The sequence below is a fragment of the Haemaphysalis longicornis genome, unplaced genomic scaffold (genome assembly GCF_048455015.1).
Source record: "Haemaphysalis longicornis isolate Haplotype H1 unplaced genomic scaffold, Haemaphysalis longicornis Haplotype H1 scaffold_9, whole genome shotgun sequence".
Taxonomy (NCBI): Eukaryota; Metazoa; Arthropoda; class Arachnida; order Ixodida; family Ixodidae; genus Haemaphysalis; species Haemaphysalis longicornis.
Window position 1 is genome coordinate 23,119,605 of NW_027526460.1, and position 24,433 is coordinate 23,144,037.

The 24,433-nt window shown below is 46.8% G+C and overlaps 2 protein-coding genes across 2 annotated transcripts in view; one reads left to right on the plus strand and one right to left on the minus strand.

The window, feature by feature from the left end:
• The window catches only part of LOC144152474 (organic cation transporter protein-like), a 47,366-nt gene extending 30,622 nt beyond the window's left edge, over nt 1–16,744 (plus strand). Inside the window, exons 3-10 of the mRNA XM_077683746.1 lie at nt 2,426–2,580; nt 4,058–4,226; nt 4,886–5,012; nt 5,760–5,869; nt 8,037–8,251; nt 12,700–12,881; nt 15,312–15,475; nt 16,509–16,744. Of these exons, the coding sequence (XP_077539872.1) occupies nt 2,426–2,580; nt 4,058–4,226; nt 4,886–5,012; nt 5,760–5,869; nt 8,037–8,251; nt 12,700–12,881; nt 15,312–15,475; nt 16,509–16,596 (1,210 nt within the window). The 3' untranslated portion in view covers nt 16,597–16,744. The remainder of the gene's footprint in view (nt 1–2,425; nt 2,581–4,057; nt 4,227–4,885; nt 5,013–5,759; nt 5,870–8,036; nt 8,252–12,699; nt 12,882–15,311; nt 15,476–16,508) is intronic.
• LOC144152472 (solute carrier family 2, facilitated glucose transporter member 8-like) overlaps nt 1–24,433 on the minus strand; it is a 285,436-nt gene that overhangs the window by 88,269 nt on the left and 172,734 nt on the right. The window lies entirely within an intron of this gene.

Sequence of the window (24,433 nt, forward strand, 5' to 3'; positions counted from 1 at the left end):
TCCAATTACCCCGGTCCTGTGCCAACTGTGACCAATTTATCCCCGCAAACTTCTTGATCTCATCTGCCCATCTAACTTTCTGCAGCCCCCTGCAACGCTTGCCTTCTCTAGGGATCCACTCTGTTACCCTTAATGACCAACGGTTATCTTGCCTTCGCATTACATGCCCTGCTCACGTCTATTTCTTCTTCTTAATTTCTACTAATATGTCCTTAACACGCGTTTGTTCCCTGACCCACTCCGCTCTCTTCTTGTCCCTCAATGTTACACTTATCATTTTCCGCTCCATTGCGCCCTGAGTCGTTCTCAATTTAAGTTGAAGCCTCTTAGTGAGCCTCCAAGTTTCTGCCCCGTAGGTGAGCGCCGGTAAGATGCAGCTGTCATACACTTTCTTCTTCAGGGACAATGGTAGGCTGCTATTCATTATCTGAGAATGCCTGCCGCATGCACTCCACCCCATTCTGATCCTTCTAATTATCTCTGCCTCATGGTTGGGATCCGGGGTCGCAATCTTCCACCACCTCGCCCCCTATCCCAAACTGATGTGCTGTCCCGGGGTTATTGATCATTACTGTGGTTTTCTGCATGTCAAATGCTTTCTCATAATCTATGATGGCTATACATAGGGGTTCAGTATACTCAGCGTACTTCTCCATCACCTGATTGATCGTGTGAATATGGTCCATTGTTGAATAACCTTTACGGAATCCTGCTTGTTCCTTAGGTTGACTGAAATATAAGGTTGCAGAAATTCTGTTATCGATTACCTTGGTAAGTACCTTGTAGACGACTGACAGTAAGCTGATCGGCCTGTAATTTTTTCAAGTCCTTTATGTCACCTTTCTTATGTATTAGGGTGGTGCTCGCGTTCTTCTAAGATTCCGGTACACTTGCGGTCATTAGGCATTGCGTATACAGGTTTGCCAGTTTTTCAAGTACAATTTCTCCGCCATCCTTCAAGAGGTCTGCTGTTATCTGATCCTCACCAGGTGCTTTGCCCCCTTTTATTTCTTTCAAAGCCTTCCTTACTTCTTCGGTCGTTACTGGTGGGATGTCTATCTCCTCTGAACTACTTTCTCGTTCGGCATTATCCTGGATGTCCCGGCCACTACACAGATCCCTATAGAACTCTTCGGCCACGGTGACTATTTTATCCCTATTTGTGATGGCATTGCCTTGCTTATTTTTAAGTGCATACATCTGATTGTTCCCCACGCCAATACGCCTCTTCACTGCTTTCAGGCTACCTCCGTTCTTTACAGCGTATTCGATCCTCTCCATATTATACTTCCGTATGTCAGCTGTCTAACGCTTATTGATTAACTTCGAAAGCTCCGCTAGTTCAATTCTGTCTGCTGGGGAGGAGATTGTCATGGTTTGCCGTTTCCTAATTAGATCTTTCGTCTCCTGGGGAAGTTTAACAGTATCCCGTCTAGCCATCGTGCCCCCGACTTCTACTGCACACTCGGTGATAATGCGTGTAAGGTTGTCGCTGGCTTCCCGTGTCGTAAGCTCGGCTTCCTCGGTAAGAGCTGAATATCGGTTCTGCAGCGTGATTCTGAATTATTCTACTTTACGTCTTATTTTTATTGTATGTCTTACTCATTGTATACCTAGACAAAGGCATGTGCCAAGCAACTTCAAATACTTTACATCAAGCTGTGGGCGCCGGTTGATGAAGTTAGGCCTCAAACCTCTGCTTTAAGCATAGCGTCAGCTAGAGGCTACCCGCGTCCCCCCCTCTGCTGCCCAGCACGGATAGGCTGGTTACATTTCGTCATTTTCATTTTCTCCTTTTTTCCTCCAACTGAGTTGCGCAATTTAAACCTATGGGGGAGGTTAGGCCGGGGCATACTACCGTACGCACCCGATAAGCATTATGCGCCCTCATTGTGGTTGCGTGGGCCTGTGTGCGGTACGTTTTTCGCCGAGGCATAGATGCGCACGCATTTTTACTTTTTCAAAATTCATGTATCCTGAAAGAGCAGTGGTTCTGCGCCGACTAACAGCCTTGTGTCCGGAGCTGTGAATTGGTGATAAAAACACAACACCAAAATTTAGGCTCGATGGCAGCATCAAAATTAAACCATGACGATTTTAACTTCCTGGGTAGGCAGGTGGAAGGGTTGCATGTGATTTATTAGCTGATCACGTGTTCACTACATTACCTCCCCCCTCTCCGTCTATGAAGACGTTCTGTCCCAAGACTTCCCGGAGTCTGCAGAAACAGTGTCGATGTCTTTGCAGTGGGACTTAGTCTGCGAGCAGAGCTACCTTCCAAGCCTAGTCTTCACGATTACGACCGTGGGAAGCGCTCTAGGAACGATTCTCTTTGGGGCACTCTCAGATAAGTAAGATGATGATATCTGACTTTGTGACGTGTAGCTTTTTTCTCACTTCACCGTCATTTTTGGCGACTTCCCAGGATTGGTCGCCGGCGGGCCTTCTTCATAACCGTGGCGATAGCCGTGGTGTTCGGCATCTCTTCCGTCCTGGCGACCAGCTTCACCGCGTTCGTCGTCCTGAGGTTCATCAACGCCACCATGATGCCCCAGATATTCCAGCTGCCCTACATCATACGTGAGCGCTTCTGATTAGGTGGTCTCCGCTTTTGTCGTCGTAGCTGTGCCCTGCTTAGCACCGCCAGCCCTTGGGCTGCACCTCAGACTGCGGCGTCAGTGTTCTTATTTATTTATTTATTTATTTATTTATTTATTTATTTATTTATTTATTTATTTATTTATTTATTTATTTATTTATTTATTTATTTATTTATTTATTTATTTATTTATTTATTTATTTATTTATTTATTTATTTATTTATTTATTTATTTATTTATTTATTTATTTATTTATTTATTTATTTATTTATTTATTTATTTATTTATTTATTTATTTCTGCGTTTGTCTGTCTGTCTATGCGTCTGTTTGTTTGTTTGTTTGTTTGTTTGAGAGACATTACATTGGGGGTGGGGATAATATCTATACAAGGTATACGTCAACACTTGTAATAAAGACCGCACACAGTTGGCAGACACATCTTTTAAAACAAATTTCGGAAAAAAAAAACAAGAAGAAAAGCGATAGGGAGAAAATACACGGTGCATTTCACATTTGCAGCACATAGTTCAATTAAAAAGAGCCCACGTAGTCATTGGGTTTTTAACATTACACTGGTAAAAATATATATAACACAGGGCTCAGAAGAAGTATCAGTTGAAATTTAGCACATCACTACATGTGCGCAAGGCAGATTGGATGGCAAACGGGTCCTTTATTGTCACAATCTCCCGGGGTAGCTCGTTCCAACAGTTTGCCTACAACACGAAAGGGAATTTCGATACTTTTTGGTTCTCGCGAAAATGTGAGGCACTTCACGTTCATCGTCAGTGCGGTTGGACACATAATGGGTTGGAAAAATATGAGCACACGAAAAAGATGTATCACCCTAATAACAGCGAGTGAAACAAAAATCACACGGAAGTATTTACGACAGGTGCTATGGTCTTGAAGATTAATAAAGAGTTTTAATGCTGATACACTTTGGTATGACGAGTGCGAGCACATAATGAAGCGGGAAGCCGTGTTTTGATACAAGGCTGCCCGCAGCCGTATTTCTGATAGAGGTGATCAAGTATACGTTCATTTGTGTTTGTCACACAACACGTGTGATATAGTTCAGGATGGTCAATAAGTCTAACACGTAGAAGAAGAGACACGTGTTCATTACAATGACAACCCCACGCTTCAGGCGCTCAAGCCCACAGCGGTAAGAAGTCCACCAAACCTTCGCTTTATACGAGCAGTTCCGAGAGCCTTTGAAGAATACGAGGTAATAACACTGACACTAATTTGGAGCTTCAGGCTGATTGCGCCATCTTTTAGGAGAATGGGCGCTTAAAATTAAATAAATGAAGACTGGAACCTGGTGATATTCTGTGTTTCATTCACCTAGTCTCCATATAAAGTCAAGAGAACAACTGACTGACTGCTACGACCGACTGTATTACTCATTGCTTACTTACCTAATTACTTACTTAAATTAATTACTGTGCAGTGCTGGAGCTAGTAGGTCCCAAGCAGCGGACGGCGATGCTGGGTGTCGCATGGATGTCGTGGACGGTTGGCCTGTGCCTTCTTCCCCTGGTGGCGTACATGACCCGTACCTGGGTTCTCCTCGGGCTCATCTGCGCCTGCTCCGCAGCCTTAAATTCGCTCTACTGGAAGTAAGCATTACTAGGGACTTTATAGCTCACTTTGGTAGGGCCGCAATTTCGGCTTTCTCGATCAACTGACTGTCAAGGCGTACCTGATCCACTCTGTTGTTTTGATCCTCAATCACTTTCTATTCACCTTCAGTTCTCCCGGCTACATACCAGAGCAATGAAGCCTTTCCGTGATAAACGGCTGTGGGCGCTTCCCAGCCCGCTTGGGGGCTGGCTCGTGTTTGCATGGCTAAAGAAACCCGTTGGCACATGGTGCATCAAACAGCTGCAGTGTGTCTGTCATTGGAGTTGACGCTAGGCCATCATGCTACAGACCCTGAGAAAATTACTCCACAACAGAGCGTGGAGAGCTGCCGCAGAGAAGTATTCTGACATTAAGCTAAAAACAAATACCCGACGTCACCTTGTTGGGCTAATACTCCACGAACAACGAGGTCTTAGCGCGAAACCAGGTGTTCAGTTCGATGCCCCAGCTCTTGGTGCGGACCTTTTACATAAAAATAAATTCGCTAAGGACATCTTTTTTTGCAGGAAAGCTTTATTTAAAAGCTGCAGAAGAGTTGCAAACACGCAGAAAAAAGTTTTTGATCGCTAGTCAAGTCAGAGTGTTACATTTTCTACGGCTCCTGCAATGCGCCCGCTTCGTGTCTGCGCTGCAGGCTGCTCCCGGAGTCTCCACGCTGGCTCTTATCGCGCAACCGCTTCAGCGAAGCTGTGGACGTGCTCACACGCATCGCCAAGACAAACGGCGTCCAACCGCCCAAGAACCTGGCGACTGATTTGGAAGTAAGTGGCTAACCGAGCATGGCTCGCAATCTCCCGCCGGTGCCCTTCTGCTTGCTCGTTCTTCCTTCGAGCATTCTTCTTCCTTTTTTTTTAGCTTGGAGTGTAAATGGAGGGACATTTTTCAATGATAACAATATTGATTTGCAACCTAGTAGTACTTATATTATATACACGTCTGCCTTCTGCTGGACTCGCTGGTTCTACTACAAGGAAAAATGTACACAGCAAAGCACGACCTTTCCTGATAACTGGATAAATGCGATGGACCTCTGCGCGAAGGGGGTGGAGGGCTAAGACATTTAGAGAACCATGTGTAATACTGAAATAAAGGGCTGGAGCTTGAAGTAAGAATAAGGTTCGTGTATTGAATGTCCTGAGTCACGAATGCAAACCGCTCTAAATCGAAGCGTTAAAAGAAATCGTAAACAAAACGCGGCTAGATAATGTCAATTTTCTGCGGAAGGACTACATCTCAACATCCTGGTACGCTAGACATAACTAAACTACCCCCGCACAATTTCATATTCCTCCCTTTTGCAGTTGTTGCATGGTCGAAAAGGGCTTGTGAATAATAATGGCCACTCCGTGTCACCGGCGGAAATGTACTGGGCCGCGTCCTTCAATATTTACGATCCGGTAAATGGGAAAATGGCCAACGAATAACAAATCAGAAGCAATAAAAAACTGGTTTCATATCGATTTTTCAACGGCTTACGCTGATTTTGATTCTTATTTTTTTTTTTCTAGTGTGTTCAAAGGAAACTTTTCGAAGAAAAGATGGTCGCGGAGAGCTCTACATTGGACCTCATTCGAATGCCGCGGATTCGCAATAGATTTCTGATAATCGTACTAAGCTGGTAAGTCGACTGTCCCAGCTGTCACTCAGTATTTTGTGAAACCCTTTATACGGTGGAACAAAATGGTTAACGTCACTTAAGTCTGCTTTGACGGCAAATGTCTGGTACTATTGTGACGGGTATCTTGTACACACACGTCGACCCGTCCACATCACCGCCAGGCTATTTTACCGTCCTTAATCAACCCTAATTCATCTCAATCACCTTAATATATCCTAATTCGCCCTAATCTTTTCGAATCCCCATTCTTAATCCATTTTAATTCATTTTATTCTTCTCTTAATCCCGTCATAATCCCCTTTTTCCTATGTTAACCACTAATTCATCTTAGTTCATCCTACTCCACCTTAAACTATCCTAACGTATCCCATTCCCCTTGCTAGCCATTACTCTCAATCAGTAATAAATAATTATTTCATCTTACTCCATCTTCATCCATCTTATAACACCTTACAAACCATTACTATCACTCCCTACTCAATTCTTAATTAAGTTTAGTAATCACTAATCGTCTCGCATACACGGCTGGCACTCTTTGGCCCGCTTCTTGCCTTCCATGAGTTTTTGCAGCGTTTGTGTGGACGCCTGTGTCATTCAACGTCACCGTCCAATAAGACATGTAAAGCTTTGGCCTTAGTACATTATTACTGGTGCTGCTGTACACTCCAGGAACGCCCAGTCACTGTGCTGCTAAGCCTGAGGACACGGGTTCGATTCCGTCCGCTGGGACCGTTTTTCTGACAGAAGCGAAGGACGAAAACACCCGTGGTTCGAAAGCGCGCGTAAGAGATCCCCAGGCGGTCTCAATTAAACCGCAGCCCTTCACTACGGCCCACGTACCTTATAGCCCAAGAGTAGACCCGGAGCGTAACATAACCTGCCCCCTCCCCCTCCCAGGGAACACAGTTCACTGCAGCGACTGCCTTCACCAATTCCACCAAAAGAAGCTCAAGAGATTGCCTTCCCCGCCACAACGGGCGAAGAATATCTAAATGTCATTAATGACTGCCACGACGCTTCCAGAAACTACCTAAATAAACGCATAACGCAGAAGCCCCTCCACCCCCCTCTTCAAAAGAACTCATTTGTACTGTTCTAGTATATGCCGACCTTCGAGAACATCGCATTTCGTGACTTCTTGAGTCAGTAACGTTCCGTAAGTTGCCGTGGTCACTATTTCGAAAGCGCCAGCTGTACCGTCGAAATAACGCACGGGAAAGAAGGAATGCAGAAGTTGAAAATTCAGGCCATCGTGAAACTAAAAGTTCCCCAGTGTGGCTGGTTATGGGTAATAGGTAAAAGGTGCAATTGGGTTACCTGGGCTCGTTGATTCTTCCAGCCGCAAGGCTGCAGTTCTGGTGGGTGACTTTTGTTTTTCCTTTGCAAGGGAGGTATAAGAAATGCAGAAATGTTATCTAGGAATATTTAAAATTGGAAAGCGCGTCTTAACCCCAAACCTCAAGATGACGTTACGAAACGAGACTGCCTTAACCACAGGAACCTGCGGCATAAAGGAAGCGAACCTCACGAGGTGAAGCGCCAGAGGGCCCTTCGGAACACTTCAACTCATGTGGAGCGAAACGTTTTAATGCGTAGGTTTTTAAATAAAATGCATTCCCCGGGTACAACCAAGCACTACATAGGGGCTGTGTATGCGGAAGTTAGTGCCCGATCAAATGCCCGAGACGCTTTGCTTACGCGTCGAGTTCTGGAAAGGCTTCGTCCTCTTGCCGCTTGAGATGACAAATACTTCGCAATCCGCTTCCGCATTGCGCTTTCGAATGGCATCGATTTTCACCCTACGCGTTGTGGCGCTGCTCGTTTATGCCGCCGGTTAATGGGAACATGAAGTAATGGGTATTTAGATTCTCGCCACCATAATCTACCGATACAGGCCAACTTGTTCCAACCCTTTAGTGTCCCTTTAACTCGCGGTGGACTTGCGTGGACGGCCACCTTCCGCTAGTGCCGAGCTTGAGCTCGCGCTATACAACACCTGACGAGAAGTTTTTTCGCGGCTTTTGACGGCGACACCGGCTTTTTCGCTCAATTGGCCACTTGACGCTTCCGCACAAACATCAGCCGTTCATTGTTCAAGAAACCTCCCTGACTATCGAAGCGTTCGGTGACTCTCTCTCGCCCTTCGCCACGGGCGCACATCTTCCAGGGTGGCCAACTCTGCCGCATACTACGGCATGAGTATCAACGTGACCAACATGAGCGGCAACGAGTTCCTCAACTTCTTCCTGCTGGGCCTCGTGGAGTTCCCGGCCTGCGTGGTCTCCTGGTGGGCCATGGAGAAGCTGGGCCGCCGCTGGATGAACGTCTTCTTCCAGTGCCTAGTGAGCACCTCGTGCGTCGCCTTCTGCCTCGCCCCCGCAGGTATGCGCACTCGATCGTCCACTGCACACACTCGTTCGTGTTTGTGTTGACTGGCACGGCGCTAATTATGGAACCTCTGAAATGAATGGTACGACACACCTATTGGACTGTCGTAAACGTTCGCAGCACCATTACTTTTTTAAAGGAGCCGCTGTGCGCTGTGCGACTCTACAGGAATTAACGATCTGCGAACACATGCTATTCCAAAGCACAATGGCTTGAACCACACGCCAGGGACAGCAAAGTGTTTACTTAGTGTAGAGATTGGGAGCTTTGAGCAGCCTAAAGCAGGCGGAATCTCGGTATCGTGCACAGCAAACATAAGCACCCTTTCTTAAAAACGTCATCGGTTCCTAGGGGTACTAACGATAACTTTACGTGTCGCATCGGCCTCTCACCCGAACCCACAAACCGGAGAGCAGCCTGCGTAAGTGTTCGAACGATGCACTTTAATTAACTAAGGTGGAGGGAAATTAGAGCACACTTCTAACCAACACACCTGAAAACGAATTGCCCCGTGTTTCGACGCTAACGTGCATGTACAATAAGTTTCTTTTATCTGGCGTAACAGCGGCGATTGAAATTTTCAACGTAAGATCAATGTTATTTTGGCCGTTAATGATACTTCAGTGAAGTTGGCCTCGAAGAGAGCAGGATGTTCTGTGCTCAACTGGAGTCCTGTTTTGCCGCCTCTCTTTCCGCGTCCTCACGTACTAAACAAAATTAAGGACTGCCTTTTAGCTGTAGGGTGCCTTGATGCTCGCGCGCTCCGCTGAGGGTGAGGACAGCCGCGTCGTCTGCTACGGCATCCGCCATTACGCCTCCCGCCTCAGCTGGGTAGCATGCGAAGCGCGCGACCATTTGCGGTGCACGATACGTTCATGAACAAGCGCACGTTCGCAAGCTTTTCTATTTTGCGAAGCTTAGCCAGCACTTAGTGCTGTTGTTGCCTAAATTCTAATCAAAGGAACGAACTATGCCTTGTAAGCTAATGGCCTGTGCCTGTGTTAGGCGTCAGTGGTTGACGAAGACTTCGATATATTAAAAACGAATCATCTTCCTTAGGCGGGAAACGACAGACGTTCGATAAGTCTAAACCTTTACCTATTTTCTTTGTAAAAACTACTTTGCTACCCATCGTTTAAAGCACTTATATACATGCTGCCAGCAGCCGTACATGTACCTCAACGTAAAAATTTCAGTATTGTGGAGCTAGCTAGGGCTTAAAAACAATGTTTACAAACAATTTATAATTTTCTAAAACTGGCATAATTGCCTTGCACGCAGAAGAAGCGCCCGATTAATCCCGCCGCCCGCCCAAGGAATAAGGTGCCGGGCGGCAGTACTGTGTAAATATGCTGGTAAGATGAAATGTGAACTACTTTATTAGTATTCTTGCGGAAATTATTCACATATTTAAATTTTTTGTGGTATATAAACACCTGTTTTTCCCTTATTATTATCTGATATTGATACCCATCCCCCACTTGACCATTTACAGAAGATACTTTACGGGCATGCCTGAACACATCACATCTCCATACTGTCACTCTACTTTTACGAAACAAAACCCGGCAATTCCAGTGAACATGTGATTTATTTGTGTACACAAATGCTGCGCCTACAGAAGAAATTTTACAAATACAACATTACATGGAGAACTTGCTGAGGACTGTCGCTGACTCGCTGTTATCTTCATGACTGCATTCGGTTTCAGCCTTTCCCAGCCATCCCGCAGTTTCATTCATAGTAGTTTGGTTCAAAGCAAGCCTGCAAAGAAAATTTCAATTGGCTTTCAGCAGACTGGAAAAATAACCATGAATGTACGTCCTTGTCATTTAACCAAGACCTCATTTATGCGCTCTGTATGATCCCCGGCAAGAACTGTGCGAGACAGAGAGAAATATGTATTCATTGGAGAGGTTAGCTCCACGGGAAAATTTTAATCATCTGATTTCACGGGCGTTTTCCCGTGAGCCGTTTCAATGAGCGCGGCAATGGACCTTGCCTGCTGTTAGGGTAATGCTTTAAACCTTTGAACTGAAAATTTATGCGAATAAAAACAATTAGCTGACGAAAAAACAGGTTTGTGGGGCGAGACTTATAAAGGGCTCAAAAAAAAAGTTTACTTACAATACAAATGGATGAGGCTTTGGTGGAATGCCGCTTGTCGCGCTTGATTTTCGGTGTCCAAAGAAGCCTTCTTTTCGATCCCCTGGGCACGTGCTAGAGTTTTTAGCCATTCCTAGAATGATTTTTGCCCTGCGGCCCGCAGCACAAGGGCATGGGGAACGAGCATCGAGCGAGCAACAACATGCACACCAAGCGCCGGAGCCCGGCCGGAGGAGTCAAAATGGCGGCCACGCTGCCGCCAAGGCCGCCGAGGCGGCACCTGCCCTTTCAAAAGCTGACACCACTCTAAGCGGGGGCGCGCGCATCGAGCGGGGGCGCGCGCATCGAGGCAGTCTATTTAGCTGCACTTGCTTCACAAGGGCAATGGTAACGCAGTATCTGTCATGTCGACAGGGCCTTGCTGGCATCTGGGCTTTAAAGTAGCATTGTGAGGGGCGAAGGATTTATACAAGCCGATTAAGGCGGAGTTGCTTGGGGAGCGTCTCAATCCGGACGACGCAGACCTCATCAGAGCGTGCAGAAGCTAAAGTAGCCTCTTTTGGGAGTCCTTCTTTCCTGCACCGGCGTCCAATCAGGACGCCACGTTACTCACGTACACAAGTTCGATCCGAAGTGCGCGTGGTTCGTGCCTCGCAGACGGCGGCTCCAAAGGGCCCCCAAGGAGGGAGATAAGCCAGGGAGAGGCAGGCGACACTTCGCACGGCGTCTACCAAAAGGGTCAGGCTGGCTTGGGGAGTAGAGCGAGGCTGCCACTTCCCTACTTCCTGTCGCGCGCGCCTTGTCACCGCCGTAATTGGGGAAGGCAGGTCCGCGGAGGGGACAAAAGGGCCCCGGGCGCACCTCACGGCTCGTAGCACCCGTCCTTCTAAAATAGGCCCCGTCAGCCAGGTTCCCGCGAGGCCAGTCATAACAGTGCCCTGCACAGTTCAAGTTCCCCCGACAAGTTTATTGGAGCTGAATTTTTGGCGCTCCCTTTTTGGCTTTTTCTTTTTTTTGTGTGTGTGTGAGAGACTTGTCTCCGTGAACCCCGGGTTTTCAACGTATACTTTTTGGATTCGCTTTTTTTAGACCCGGTTTCAGAGCAGGACTATTCCTTTGCGAAAAACGCGTTTTCGGAGCAGTACGTATTTGCTACCAATGCTACCAGTATTTTCGCAGCTGCTAGCCGTGATGACACAGTTCATACATGTCACAATACAAATGCAAAATTACTGACTCCGTACGCCGAAGTGCCACAGTCGTGGCCGAGACATGGCCCACAAAATATCTCCGACCGCTCAAAGAATCAAAAACGGGTGAAGGAATGCGGATATTGACGAAAAGAGGCTTATTGAAATTTTTATAAACAAGGTAAAGTAATTAGGTTGAAAATAAAATTGGGTCAGTTTGCGTCTGCTATTCCAACCGCGTCTCTCAAGAATGCGAGACGAACGCACGCCCCAACACTCAGGTGTATCTGTCGCTTTAACTGACTAAAGCTGGACCTTGTGGATTTGTTGTGGCCTTCGAATTAAAAAAGTGTACTAGGGACATCTATGGAACGTACATGATAAATTAGAGCATACTAATATAGAAGTAGAAATCAAATGATTAACAGTACGTCTCCACAAAATTTCAGTGTTGCTTGTAGCGCAACAATGGCGCCATCGTGTGGTTTCCGCTGACACCAGTGATCGTACGCCGCTGTCCCGACAGATGGCGCGTGGGTGGTGCGAATTGAGTTGAAGAAGCTGAACTACAAAAATGGTGGTCCACGACCTCAGTGGGAAAAAGGGAGAGGGGAAAATAGGTTGTCAACGTGTAAAGGAAGGAAACTGTATAAAGAAAAAAACTGATTATCATAACCAGAGGACACGCTTGGCAATGGGACACTAATGTCTCCGCATTCAGGTGTATGATGAGGTCGTATTTGCAATTCCGCGCACCCGCGTTTCGTAACAGATCCCGAAAGAGCAGCGATAAACTACATTACGTAAGATCCACCGACCATCTAATCGCACCACTTCGATTCTAGATGCAAGGAAAGATATTCCCAGCGTAGCGCTGCTACACAACGAAGCATATCAGCAGCGTGGCAGCAACGCCGACTCGACACCAAGGTCCTCCTGTACAACAATGGGCAACACTCTATCAGTGCGATTTCACTCCCGATAACGCGATAGCTCCAAGGGGAGACGCGCAACCAGACCTCTCTCTACTCGCGCGTCGCTGTGTTTGAAGCGGCCTTGTTTGCGGAGTACGTATCGGTGGCTGCATCGCTTGCTGCCGCTCTTCCGTCCTTGAGTGTTTGGTGCCCCGCTTCGCCCCCTTTGCAGACTCTGCCGTGACCGGAGTGGTGCTCCTCATGCTGGCCAAGTTCAGCTGCACGGCCTCAGCCATGGTCGTGTACCAGCAGGCCTCCGAGGTCATGCCGACCCCGGTGCGGTCGTTCGCACTCGGGGCCTCTTCTTCGGTCGCCTCCACGCTCACCGTCGCCATACCCTACATCATCTTCCTCGTACGTCACATGAGCCCAAGAAAGCGAAAAAATAGCGTCGTAACAAAGGGTTGCTCACCTAAAGGGCCTATGAAGACAAAATACAAATGTGTTTACTTTGAAAGAGCTGGCCTTCAGCTCCTCAAGCACCTTTCCAGCCACGAAAGATGTCTTTTGACCCCCAAAAACGTAAAGAATAGGTACTGCAAAATTGTAACATTTCGTGACGTGATATGGGAAGGAGGGATGTACAGCAATAAAGCATAATTATCAGTGCGTTAGCTGCACAATAGCATTCCAGTGATACGATTAAACGAATAAGGGAGGTCCGCTACAGTCTCCCAGTCATGCTTCTTGGCGGCCGCCAATCAAACAAACGAGATTCGATGACGTCATAGATAAATATCCGGAAAGTGGCCAGATAGTCGCTACTGCTTCACATGTTTTCCTTATTATCTCCATTCTTTGTTCGAAGTTGCGATAAAATTGCTGTCATTGTTATCTGAAAAAACAGTCTTTTTATGAACCCAACTTGTATTTTGTCTTCATGGCACCTTTATTTCAGTACGGCGTGAAAAAAGCTGCAACAGCATGCCACTTGCTTATCAGCTAATGCTTACCCGGAATGATGATTATTCTTTGAGCTACTTCGCGTTTTTAAAAGTTGCCATTCAGCGGGACCTAAAGCTCCTTCAGAACAGCCACTTTGTTTTTCAGTAAACACAGCACGTGCGTAGAAAAATAAGGCCGTGGTCATTTTCTTCGGGCTGGAACCTGCAGAGGGTTACATCGCTTCTGTGAGCAATTTGAAAATACATTCCGCACCATCCACTCGCTTGGTGGAGCTTTAACTCGGCATGAAGCTCTCGCGTTATCGTATGTGTTCAACACTAAAATTCGTCACCGCACTTGCCTGTGAATTTCGAAACCGAATTAAAATGTTTTTTTTTTTAGGTGAAGGGTGTTTTTAAAGTGAAAGCGTTCCATGGCAAGGGGATTTCCAAATAGCGACCGCAAACTCGGCAGTTGCGAGGGGGCATTGTCCCCGCCAGTAGAGCGCATATGTAGAGAGCGGAGAGCGCAGTCAGACGAGCGGACAGACAAACAGCGAAAACCACCATCATCGTCAACACTCCCTGCACGCGTCGGGAGTAACGAGCAGCGCCGCAACGCGCAAGAAACAGATCGAAGCCATGCGAAAGCGTTCAAACGAATCGCGAAGCAAGCTGTCCCAAGCGGCAAGATTACAGCCATTCAACACGAGGCGGAAGCAAGGCGTCTCGGGCGTGCGACTGGACATTCATGCTTGCGCGTTCTCAACCCGTAAGATGTGCTTAACTGTCCCAGGACTTTTGTGTCTGTGTCCGCAGATGGCCCTGTGTAGCACGTTCCGCCCTGAATGTTAGCCAAAACAAAATGTTTCGCCCTCCCGTGAATTGTCGCAAACGCTTTTGGTACCGATGGAAGACGAGGCTGTTTGCACTCTGTCAAACATAGTCGGGGGCATGCTTGATGGGCGAACATTATGCGCTTTATAAATAGACAAGTGGGTACGGCCGCAGATGTTTGTGCGAAATTCGAACGTAGTAGAAAATTTTAGATAGAATGAGTGGGTGATTTTGACGGGGTCAAGGTTGGCATTGCGCTCACAATGTTGACATCTCGCTCGCCCCGTGTGAAATATCATAACGGAACAGCAGATGTCCCAGCTTGATTGGAAATGACGTAAGAGTGTTTGCAAAAAAAAAAATGGCACAAGCAATTTTGTCCGCGCGCATATTTTCTTCTAATAGCCGCTTCGCCACTATCTCAAGCGGCTGCTTGCACTCAGGGAAATAATATCTACACACTATCTCCCGCGCTGTAGGATTTACACGCCGTGGATTTACTTGTAGTTTCGTATAATATGCCTATGTTAATCGAGTGCCCCTCCTCCATCCACACAAATACTGTACTCAAAGCTTTCAGGCCTGGTGTTAGTAAAAACGTGCAGAAGCTTCTTCAGCATTGTCTCAGATTGTATCGTAATCTGACTTGGTCATCGCTGCTGGAGACTCTTATTATCGCTTCTAATTACTGAAATCAGAGGAATGTTCGGTCTTACCTCTAACTTGTGTGAAGACCTTCTGCTTTAGATAAAGCAGGTGTAAAAGAGCTTCATTCTTTTGGAAAACCAACGGAACGGAACAATGGAAATCTCACAAAACCTGGCAACTGCAAATCTAGGCAAAGCTCATGCTAACATCGTGAGGAAACAAAATAGTTTTGTATACGTTGTTTATTTTTTTTTTTAATTTGAAAGACATAGCACCTACAGTTAAACCTACTAAAGTTATTTTGGAAAACAATGCACTTGCAGCTGAACATGCTAACATTGGTGTCCTCAAGGGGACATTTTCGTGTAATAATTAATGGTCTACTCTTTGCTCCTTTTTTTCTTTATTTATATAGGGCAAGTACGGCCGGTGGATACCATTCGTAGTGATAGCCATGCTAGCCACCCTGGGCGGCACGTTTTCGGTTTGGCTGCCTGAGACCAGGGGCTTTCCTCTAAGCCAAACTATGGAGGCTGCGGAGCAGTTTGGCGTCAACCAAAAGTTCTTCTCTTTCAACAGGTCAGTTTGATATACCCACTTCAGTTTGCTTTTCGGGGAATCGTTAGACTTGCCCTTACGGGACAACAATCGGGATAGAAACCCTCGCCGAGACTAAATAGCATTGTAGTTCATTAACTCGGAAGTTTACGCGAGGGCTCGCTCGCCAGCCAGTTGCTTGATGTATTTCACAACTCACTGTAAACAAATCCTGGACACACAAATTACGTACGACAATTACTTGAGTGGATCAAACAAATGCCCAAATTTAACATAATTTCTAACAACGAAAAAGCGTGCATAATGCCAGAAAATTCACCTTTGTGTAATTTAAAAGGAGCAGCATTTAGTAACTCACTCAACACCATCCCGGGCCCGAAGAATATTATTTTGCCGCAAAAAAAAGGAGTAAACATTAAAAGCAAGTTTCAAATTGCGCGCTACAAGACGTCAAGACATCAGCAGGGACGTCATAGGGGAATACTAAAAATACAGTGTCAGTATCCTATCTGCACGTTATAAATCGAGTGGTACGATCAAACGGAACCCGAGACACCAATACAATCGCACAGTCCTGCTTCTTCCTGCTGTCTTTGGTAGACGGGCGCCAATCGCACAAGCAAGTCCTTGTGACGTCATAAGGTCTGGGTGATAAAGTGGCCGGAAAATCGCCACGACTTCATTTGTTCCACTTATTTCTCAAATTCATTGCCTGAAGTTTGCGTCAAAATTGGCACCATCATTATCAAAACAAAGCGCTCTTTGAACCAAACTTGCATTTTGTCTGCATGGCCGCTTTAATAAGTGTGGTTCGCTATTTCCTCGCTTTGATGCTGTTATTTCGGCACTTCTGGACAGTTGTTATGAGGGTACAGCCACTGCGCTGATTCTACGGTGCTTCGTTGCTTTTATCGAGTAAGACTGTAAACAATTCTAGATGTTTTTTTTTCTTCGGCAAAAATAGAAGCACAAATGTAGATGATAAATCTAGATCTATGTTGTGACGAAAGCAAAGTATGCTGTTTAAATACCCGTTGTATCTTTTCTTTTGCAGGGTAGACCACAAAAGTAAACCTGGAAGTAAAGAGAAGGGATCCAAAGAAAAAGAGATGAACTTGCTCCCGAACGCTTGCGACGCATGAGAGACACCTGTCAGAACAATAGCAACGCGACGACTTGCAGCCTTATCACCTCCTCTGAGCCTCTGTTTTAGACACCTATGCGAATTTAATATAAGGATTCTGTTGACTAGGTCGTTGTCGACCGGAAACCGTTATATTACAAGTATTTCTAATACTGGCTCATGGCCGAGATTGCTAATGTTACTATTTGAACTGACCCCGAAATATGAACGCCAAACATGGTAAGGCTAGCCTGCCTGTTCTTCTTAGGTTCTGTTTCAATTTTGGGGGCTCAATTGTAATAGAAACAAGTGCTTCTGGTGTACTTGTGAGCGTGCCCTCGGAGTTGGGTGTGCGTTTACTCTCGAGTTGTGATTAAAAAGGGTCCCCTCACCTAGCCTCTTTGATTCAGAGGGAAGCACTTGTAGAATCATACACATTGGCACTGCGTACACATTCCATTTGCTGTTCTTGACTGCTGACATTGCGGTTCCTCATAGGGGCAACGCTCCTCAACCCTAGTTTGCCCCACTCGAAAGCGGACAAGAAACTGTGCGTTTTATACTTAGGAAATAAATATTACCTCAAAGGAGCTCAAACACGCCGCATGAGCACCAGGTAATTGCGGCGTTTCTGCCCCTGCCCCCTGCTCCCCCTTAAGCCGGCACACAGTTTCTGCTCTTTAGCAAGTTGGCTGTTTCCCCTTTGGCAGAACTGCTCCACGGCCATCTGTCCCGTTAATTAAAAACCCTCATGGTGTATTCATTGAGCTTTATTTTGTGCCTCTCTGCAGCCCTTATCTTTTCACTTAAGACGCCGAACAAAGTTGCGTAATCGGGCCGATTCTTATAATTCACTGTAGAACACGGGGGTGCTGGTCTGGGCCTGTTGGCAGAACATGAAGAAAAAGAATTGAAGCGCTGGGACAACGGGGCAAGCGAGTCAACACACACAAAGCGCCTTGTGTGTGTTGACTCGCTTGTCCCGTAGAAACTGATATTGCAAAGTAGAGTTCAAATTGCCAGTAACGGGATTGATCTTTCACAGAGGACAAAACCAGCTGCAGGCATTTTTATCGACCGAGTGGTACAAATAGTTACAAACAAGAGAGGTAACTTTCACTTTGTTTTGGAGGCTGACTGATTTTCACCGAGAAACTGGAAGCGTGCAATATGTTTTAGGCATAAAATAAAATTCAGTCCTTCTCCCACAAAAAAAAAAAAAAAACGGGGCAGCTGTGACATAAATAAAAAAATAACATAGAGCAAACGAAGAACAATTGCCCAGCGTACCTTAAAGAAAAAAGAGGGATATGGTATTGCAATAAATTTGGAGAGCCATAAGACTGTTCGTTTTTCCTCTGGAAGCTTACCTAAGGGTGTGATCAATCTAACGTACCTGGAGTCATTTTTACTGAATGCGAAATGATGTTAGTGCTGAAAAACGCATCGGCAGCACTTGTCGCTTATGGGAGGGACCAAACAGCCATGTTTCGCTGCTCAATGTTTTGTAAATTCTGCTGATGCTCTGCATTTTTGATTTCCACGCATATTTGCTGACCCAAACAAAGAATACGGAAGAACACAATTGCACTAATGTGTTCCGTATTTCTCCTATTTTTTGCGGTAATGCGTCTAAGGTCGACGGCGCTGGCAACGACAGTGGCGACAGTTCTCAGATAATAGAATCTTCAAAACATGACTGCCATACTAGAGTGGCATTTCTAACTATTGGCGTTTGAAATGTCTATGGGGAGGGGACAGGGCGGGGGATTAGTGACGCGTGTGCACGCGTGAGTGTGGTGGGCATGTGCGCAGGTGGATGTTTGAATGGATGAAAACGCAGCGCCGAACACAGGACACACCAGAAAACGACGGGACAAGCTGGCTTGTCCCGTTTGTCCGTTTGCCAGCTTGTCCCGTCGGTTTTTTCTGAGTGTATCCTGTGTTCACCGCTGGTTTTTCATCCCTTCTAACATATACCAACTAGTCCAGTCCAATGCCTTGGTATCGCAGGCGGATGTGCGGAGGAGCATGCAAGTGAGCGTTTACCCGCCAACCCTTGCTCCACCGGCGCCCGTGTCGAAACATTACGACAAATTACACCACCACCGCGACCACCGCAAAAAAAAAAAGACACCACAACCGAAGCCGTAGTTGGAAGAGAGTACTTTTCTGTCAGAACGCGAAACCCCGACTTGAACCCTTACAGGACCCCTGCAACGCTTTTCCTTGGGGCACTTTTCAGGTTCTACGACTGTTCTTCGTGTCATGCAGAGATAGACACAAAAATAATTATCAAGATCCGTGCAGAAATGAAAGGTTCATTCCGTTTTTAAATTTAAAAATACAAGCACATAGAAGATTGCTCTCTCTATCTCGAAAACCGGGCGACTGCTGCTCGCTTCCCACTTACCGCGATGACGACGCATTGAAGGCAGCGAAAAACGCCGCTTTCCGGAAGGTTGACGGCCACGGTTATCTGTCCTGGGGCCGTATTCTCATAACTGTCCCTTTTGAAAACGTCCCTTTTGAGTCCCTTTCATCGTAACGTACTTCCGGTTAAGCAATGGGCGTTGGCAGTAGGTTTGTTGCGCTTGCGTTACGTCACTTCCGGTTGTTTGCTTTTAGCCAATCAGGGCTCGCCAAAAGGGACACTTTTGAAAGGGACGCAAAAGGGACAAAACTCGAGAATACCGCCCCTGGAAAGCCTTGCGCGCTTCTTGACGGCGTCGTTCGGCGGCATCGCAACAACGCGCCGACGAGTGGAAAGCGCAGACCGTCGAAGTCACCTGCCCGTCGCTGCGCTGATGTGTGTTTCTAGGCTCACGTTTCTGAACTCTGTCATACTTTTCGAGCTATCTTCGCTTAGCACGGAGGCTGTTCATAACAAGACTCACCTTGAAGACTCACCCCGCGTGATTCGAAGTGTGAAGCGTGTGCGCGGCCTTGCTCGTGAGGCTTGACGTGAACTCCACTTGTGGATTCACAGACGGGCGAGAAACAGTCGCATATACTGAATTTTTTTTTAATGTTCTTAAGATGCTCACCAAATAAATAAACGAGGTCTCCGTCGTGTCGAACTACCAACCTCCAAAAGCAGTCTGATGCGTTGACCACTCGGCCATTACAGCAACGGGGCGAGGTGCAAGAGCTTGGCATACAATACCTCGGTGTACACGAGCATCTTTGTGTGTGTGTGGTATGTTGCTGTTTTATGCAGAAATGCATTATAGTCGGGGGTTGTCGTGCGTCCCTTGGCCGGCGTCCGCAGCGCGTCTGATGATGATTGTGGCATGATGCCCCTAGGGATTGGCCAACCAAACAATCCATCACGAGATAGCTTCGCGTTCAACCACCATCGCCATCTTCCCGTAGGGGAACCGCTGAAGAAGAAGAAGGAGAAGAAGACAAAGCTGCGAAGAGGAGGGCTGCGTGAGTTTTGGCTACCGTTATCCTCCTCGGCCGGCGCATCTTCCCGATCTGAACCCGGTCGAAGAGCGGCTCATCGCGCCTCGACTCCCCTTCATGAGCATCAGGCGGCTGACTCGAGGCAACGGGCTGTTTGGAATCAAGGGACAGGCGGTGAACGTGCCCATCGACGTATCGAAGGTTGTGCGGTGCCTTCCCCGCATGGTACCCGAGGACGTTGCGTTCGACGTTCGCATTTCTGCATCCTCACAATCCCCCTCGGGGAGGTGCGGGGGAATTTTTTTTTTTTTTTTAGAAATTCGGCAGTGATAGCGTTTGTTTATCCCGAACCGATGTGCAAATAAACCCCGTCATCCTAACACCACAAGACATTAAGCCTGAGCTCCCTCGTTTAACTCATACAAAGCTATCGCCCAGTCGCAATATCCCCTACTCAGGCCAAGGAATGCGGCTGCCGTTGTTACAGCCTTCCAACGAAAATAGCCTGGTTGAATTTCTCTAATGGCAGCCGATTTCTGCTAGAAAAAAAAAAAAAAACGATGTGATTGTTTTTCGGTGAACGGAACGGAGCTTCCCAGTGCGAAACCCCCGCCCAAAACGTCGAGACGCTTGAGCCGGACTGAAAACGATGAATCTTCCGTCCACTTTGCGATGCTCGCTGATTGCGCCACTTCTGCCGTCGACGCTGATATCCGCCGAGCATATACATCGTCATATGGAACGTAGACGGACGATTTTACATGCTTTTTAGAGAAGCGCGCAGACGCCGGACGTTGGGTGATGCTGAGAGCATAGAAAGCGACCCATCCTAACACTGCTTGAAAGGGCAGACAAGCGTTCGAAGGGGGCAGTAGTGTCTGCCCTTGTTACTATCCGCGGTTAAGTTTTATGCTTCCTTTAAGGAAAAAATATGACCTAAAGCGTTATGTAGGCTCGTTTGATCCATACAATGGCATATACAAAATGTTGGGTCTCCGCGATTCGTCGTCATATCCGGAGGCCTCGGGTGTGACGTAGGCAGTGCCCCATTTGCTTGTATTTGTGAATGTCAATATTGAATAACTTGCTTATTTCCGCACCGATCGCGATAACTATTTTGGCGTCTGTATTTTAGCGACACCATGAACCGATGTAGGGCCAGAAAATTACCTGTAAAAGGCGTTGCAGGGGTTCTTTAAGGTGCGTGGCATCTATCATTGGGAGGATGTTTGCTCTCATGGCGACCACCTTAGCGACACGATTGATAAACCAGCGAGGTTTATCTATGTGTACGAAGCCTCATGTTGACCTAAAGGTTGCCGTAATTGACGACCCCGCTATCGGAGCTGTCGGTAAGACCGTGGCCTCCGCGATCGGCTACCGGCGGCGCGCCGTCGCCGCCGCCGGCAGCAAATCGCGGAGGCCACGGTAAGACCAACCAGTTATGAGACGTGAAGTATCTTTGATAGCACTTGCAGTTTGTAGGAAAAAATATGGCGGCTCGCATGAAGTTTATGTTTCTACAACACTTCACTCAAAAGCAATCTGAAAAAAAAAAAGCATCGTCTTCGATAATCTTATACTCAAGACCCGTTTTAAGTGGCCGTACATAATCAACGACAACCAGTGCCAAGTTGCGTCCGTTATATGGAATTTGTTACCAACATTTGCCTCTTCGTGTTTCGTGCATGAATACGTTCAACAAAGCACCCACACATTAGGCCTCGGTGCTTTACCGTGATGGAATCACCCACAAAAGCAGCTCTGCGGTAGTTGTGACAAACTTAACTCGATATCTAAGATTCTCGTAGTCTTGGAAGGACGGAGCTAAGCGTAACCATTGCGGAGGCCTGCTTCCCGGAATCAAGAGCTGCTTACCAGGTGCTTTCAACAAGACAAGAAATTTCGAGCTTCCTTCTCTCTGCAGTTTATGCTTCGGGCACGGCATGGAAAACTTGATATTGTTGGGTGTAACGCAAATACATCGCACTAACGTTTACAGATGTCAGATCCTGCCACAGAACCATTCTCTGAACATTTTACAATTTAATTGTTCCCGCGCCATTTAACTTATGTTCTAATGCCACAACTAACTTATCGTTACACTCTGCATGTCCTTTTTCGTACAATAAAGAAACGCCAGGGATATGTATAAGGATAAAAAAATTGGCCGCGTATCTGCTCCTTTCGTTGCAAATATCGATGAAAGACGATAGTCGACTGGTGCCCCCTGGTAAGTAAATGTCTCCCTCCTCTTTTCCGCTCACTTCTCATGTTATTCCTCGCCCGTCTCGTTACTCCCAAGGTAACGCGCTAGAGGTTTGCTCAAGTCGATTAAAATATACCACGTTCCACTGCTCCAAGTCTGGTGTCTCGATGCCAGCGCGGCCGCACGGCGGAGAAGCGCGTGAATTGAGGGACCGTACTACAATGTTTATAGAACCATGTTGCCCTACTCCACAAGCGTTCAAGTGGAACTTGGAACCTATACAGTGAAGCCTTTCGTTGCTGTTACCGTTTGATTTTTTTAAATGCCGCCAGGTAGCGCGGGCCACAGCAGGTGACAATTTTCTGCTGTTGATGTAGTATTTTATTTGCTATCGCAAAAACCAAGCTTCTGTGATTTTTTAAATAAAGAAACAGTGCGAATACCACTCATTTTTTTTTTATTTTCTGCCTTATATTTGCGTAATGTCTTGTTCTTGTTTAACAATGTTGACAGGTATGAACATTAACACCGGACTTAGACGTTTAGATTTCGATGTGGGTATATAAAACTATTGCGCAGTTTCTGTTTAACTTTAGCCGGATGGTTGAATCGAGTCTGACCTTGCGCCTTGGACATTATTGCAAAGAGCCTTCGGTGCGGTGGACCTTGTTTTTTTTTTTTTTGTGTGTGTGTATGAACTTGTGGGATCTTTACTTCGTTTCCTCTGCAGCACATTGTGTACATCTTGTGCCCTGTCGACCCGTGTAGTAGGTAACTACAGCGGGTCTCAGCTGTAAGTAGTTTTAATAAATTCTTTTCGACGGACAGACACACACAGACAGACCAAACTTTTTATGCGTTTAAGTAGCCCAAGAAACACTATGGTCTTTAAAATTTCTGAAAACAGAAATGCTTGCAGCAGGAAAACGTCTTCAAGCGAGATATCGAAAGCTCCTGCCTCCAGGTGGAAAGAAAAGACAATCACCCGAAAGAACCTTGGCCAGTACAGGACGCCAACGCTCGTCACTTTAAATGAACCCATGATGAAAACCCGTTCCATGGCTTATGGCACAGCCTATTTAACGCATAAAAGATCAGCCGACAGGAAAATATGGTGGATGCGGGCTCTTGGATGCGCACAACAGGTGCGGACACGCAAGAGATGCGATTTAAAGCGACAGCTTTCATAGTGGGACCGATGGCGTCCTGTCAGAAAACTAATGCATTTCCCCATAGACAGGTTGGTAGTCTGAAAAGTTCCGATAATATCTATGGACACATGGCGCGTGCATGAGACCCGGTGTGAGGAGGCGCTGCTCACCGGACAGGGGTCGGCAGATAGAAATGACGGGGAAGAGGTGGGCTTGCGGTGAGGAAAAAAGATCGCGTTGGGGAAGAAAGCGAGGAGGACGAGGAAGCCAGACGGTCGTGGCACAAGAGCTGGAGGAACGAGGCCAATTCCCCTAAGTGGGTATGCGCCATTTTTCGGGCCACCACCACTACCAACGAGGTTCGGGGAGCGACCTGCTGGACAAGAACGTTCGGGGAACGTCCGTCAGGAGCCGCATCTTCCGCGTTGACATCGAGGCAGCTCAGCCGAGACTGTCCACGGAGCACCCATCGGCCGGAGCACCGGCATCGACAACTGCACCGCGGCAGCGCCCCGAGCCTATAGCGCACGGGAAAGAGCGATCCGACTTTGCGGCGGCCAGCGTCAACGTCAAGGAGACACAGAGTCTGCAGCCATCACACAGAGCAAGTGTACCGCCGCAGCTCACTGACGCCGAGTACTGCCAGACGTGAGCGGGAACTCTTTTGAGTTAAGAACTTCGTTTTGTCGGACATCTAGTCGTTTGATTAGATTAGTTTATAGTTAATTTGTGTATCTTCCTAATTTTGTCCTGTGAATAGGGTCTGTCCTTGTCCGACGTCACGTGCCTCACTTCTTCTCCGTCAGTTAAACTTAACCTCCTCATCTACAACACAACCCGCATCACGACAACCGGCTTCCATGGTGTCAAAACGGTTATTTTAAAATCTCTAAAAAGGAACGGTGCTAGATGAGACATACACGCATCGTTCATGAAGCAGGAGTACAACACCATACCTTTATCTCATAAACCACGTATCGGCATACATTTATATCATTATAGAGGCGTTTACTTAGTGCGCGAAAAGTCGTCTCATATGGGTTCATTCTTCGTGTGCAATTTCGATCGTTGATGTCTTGACGATCAAT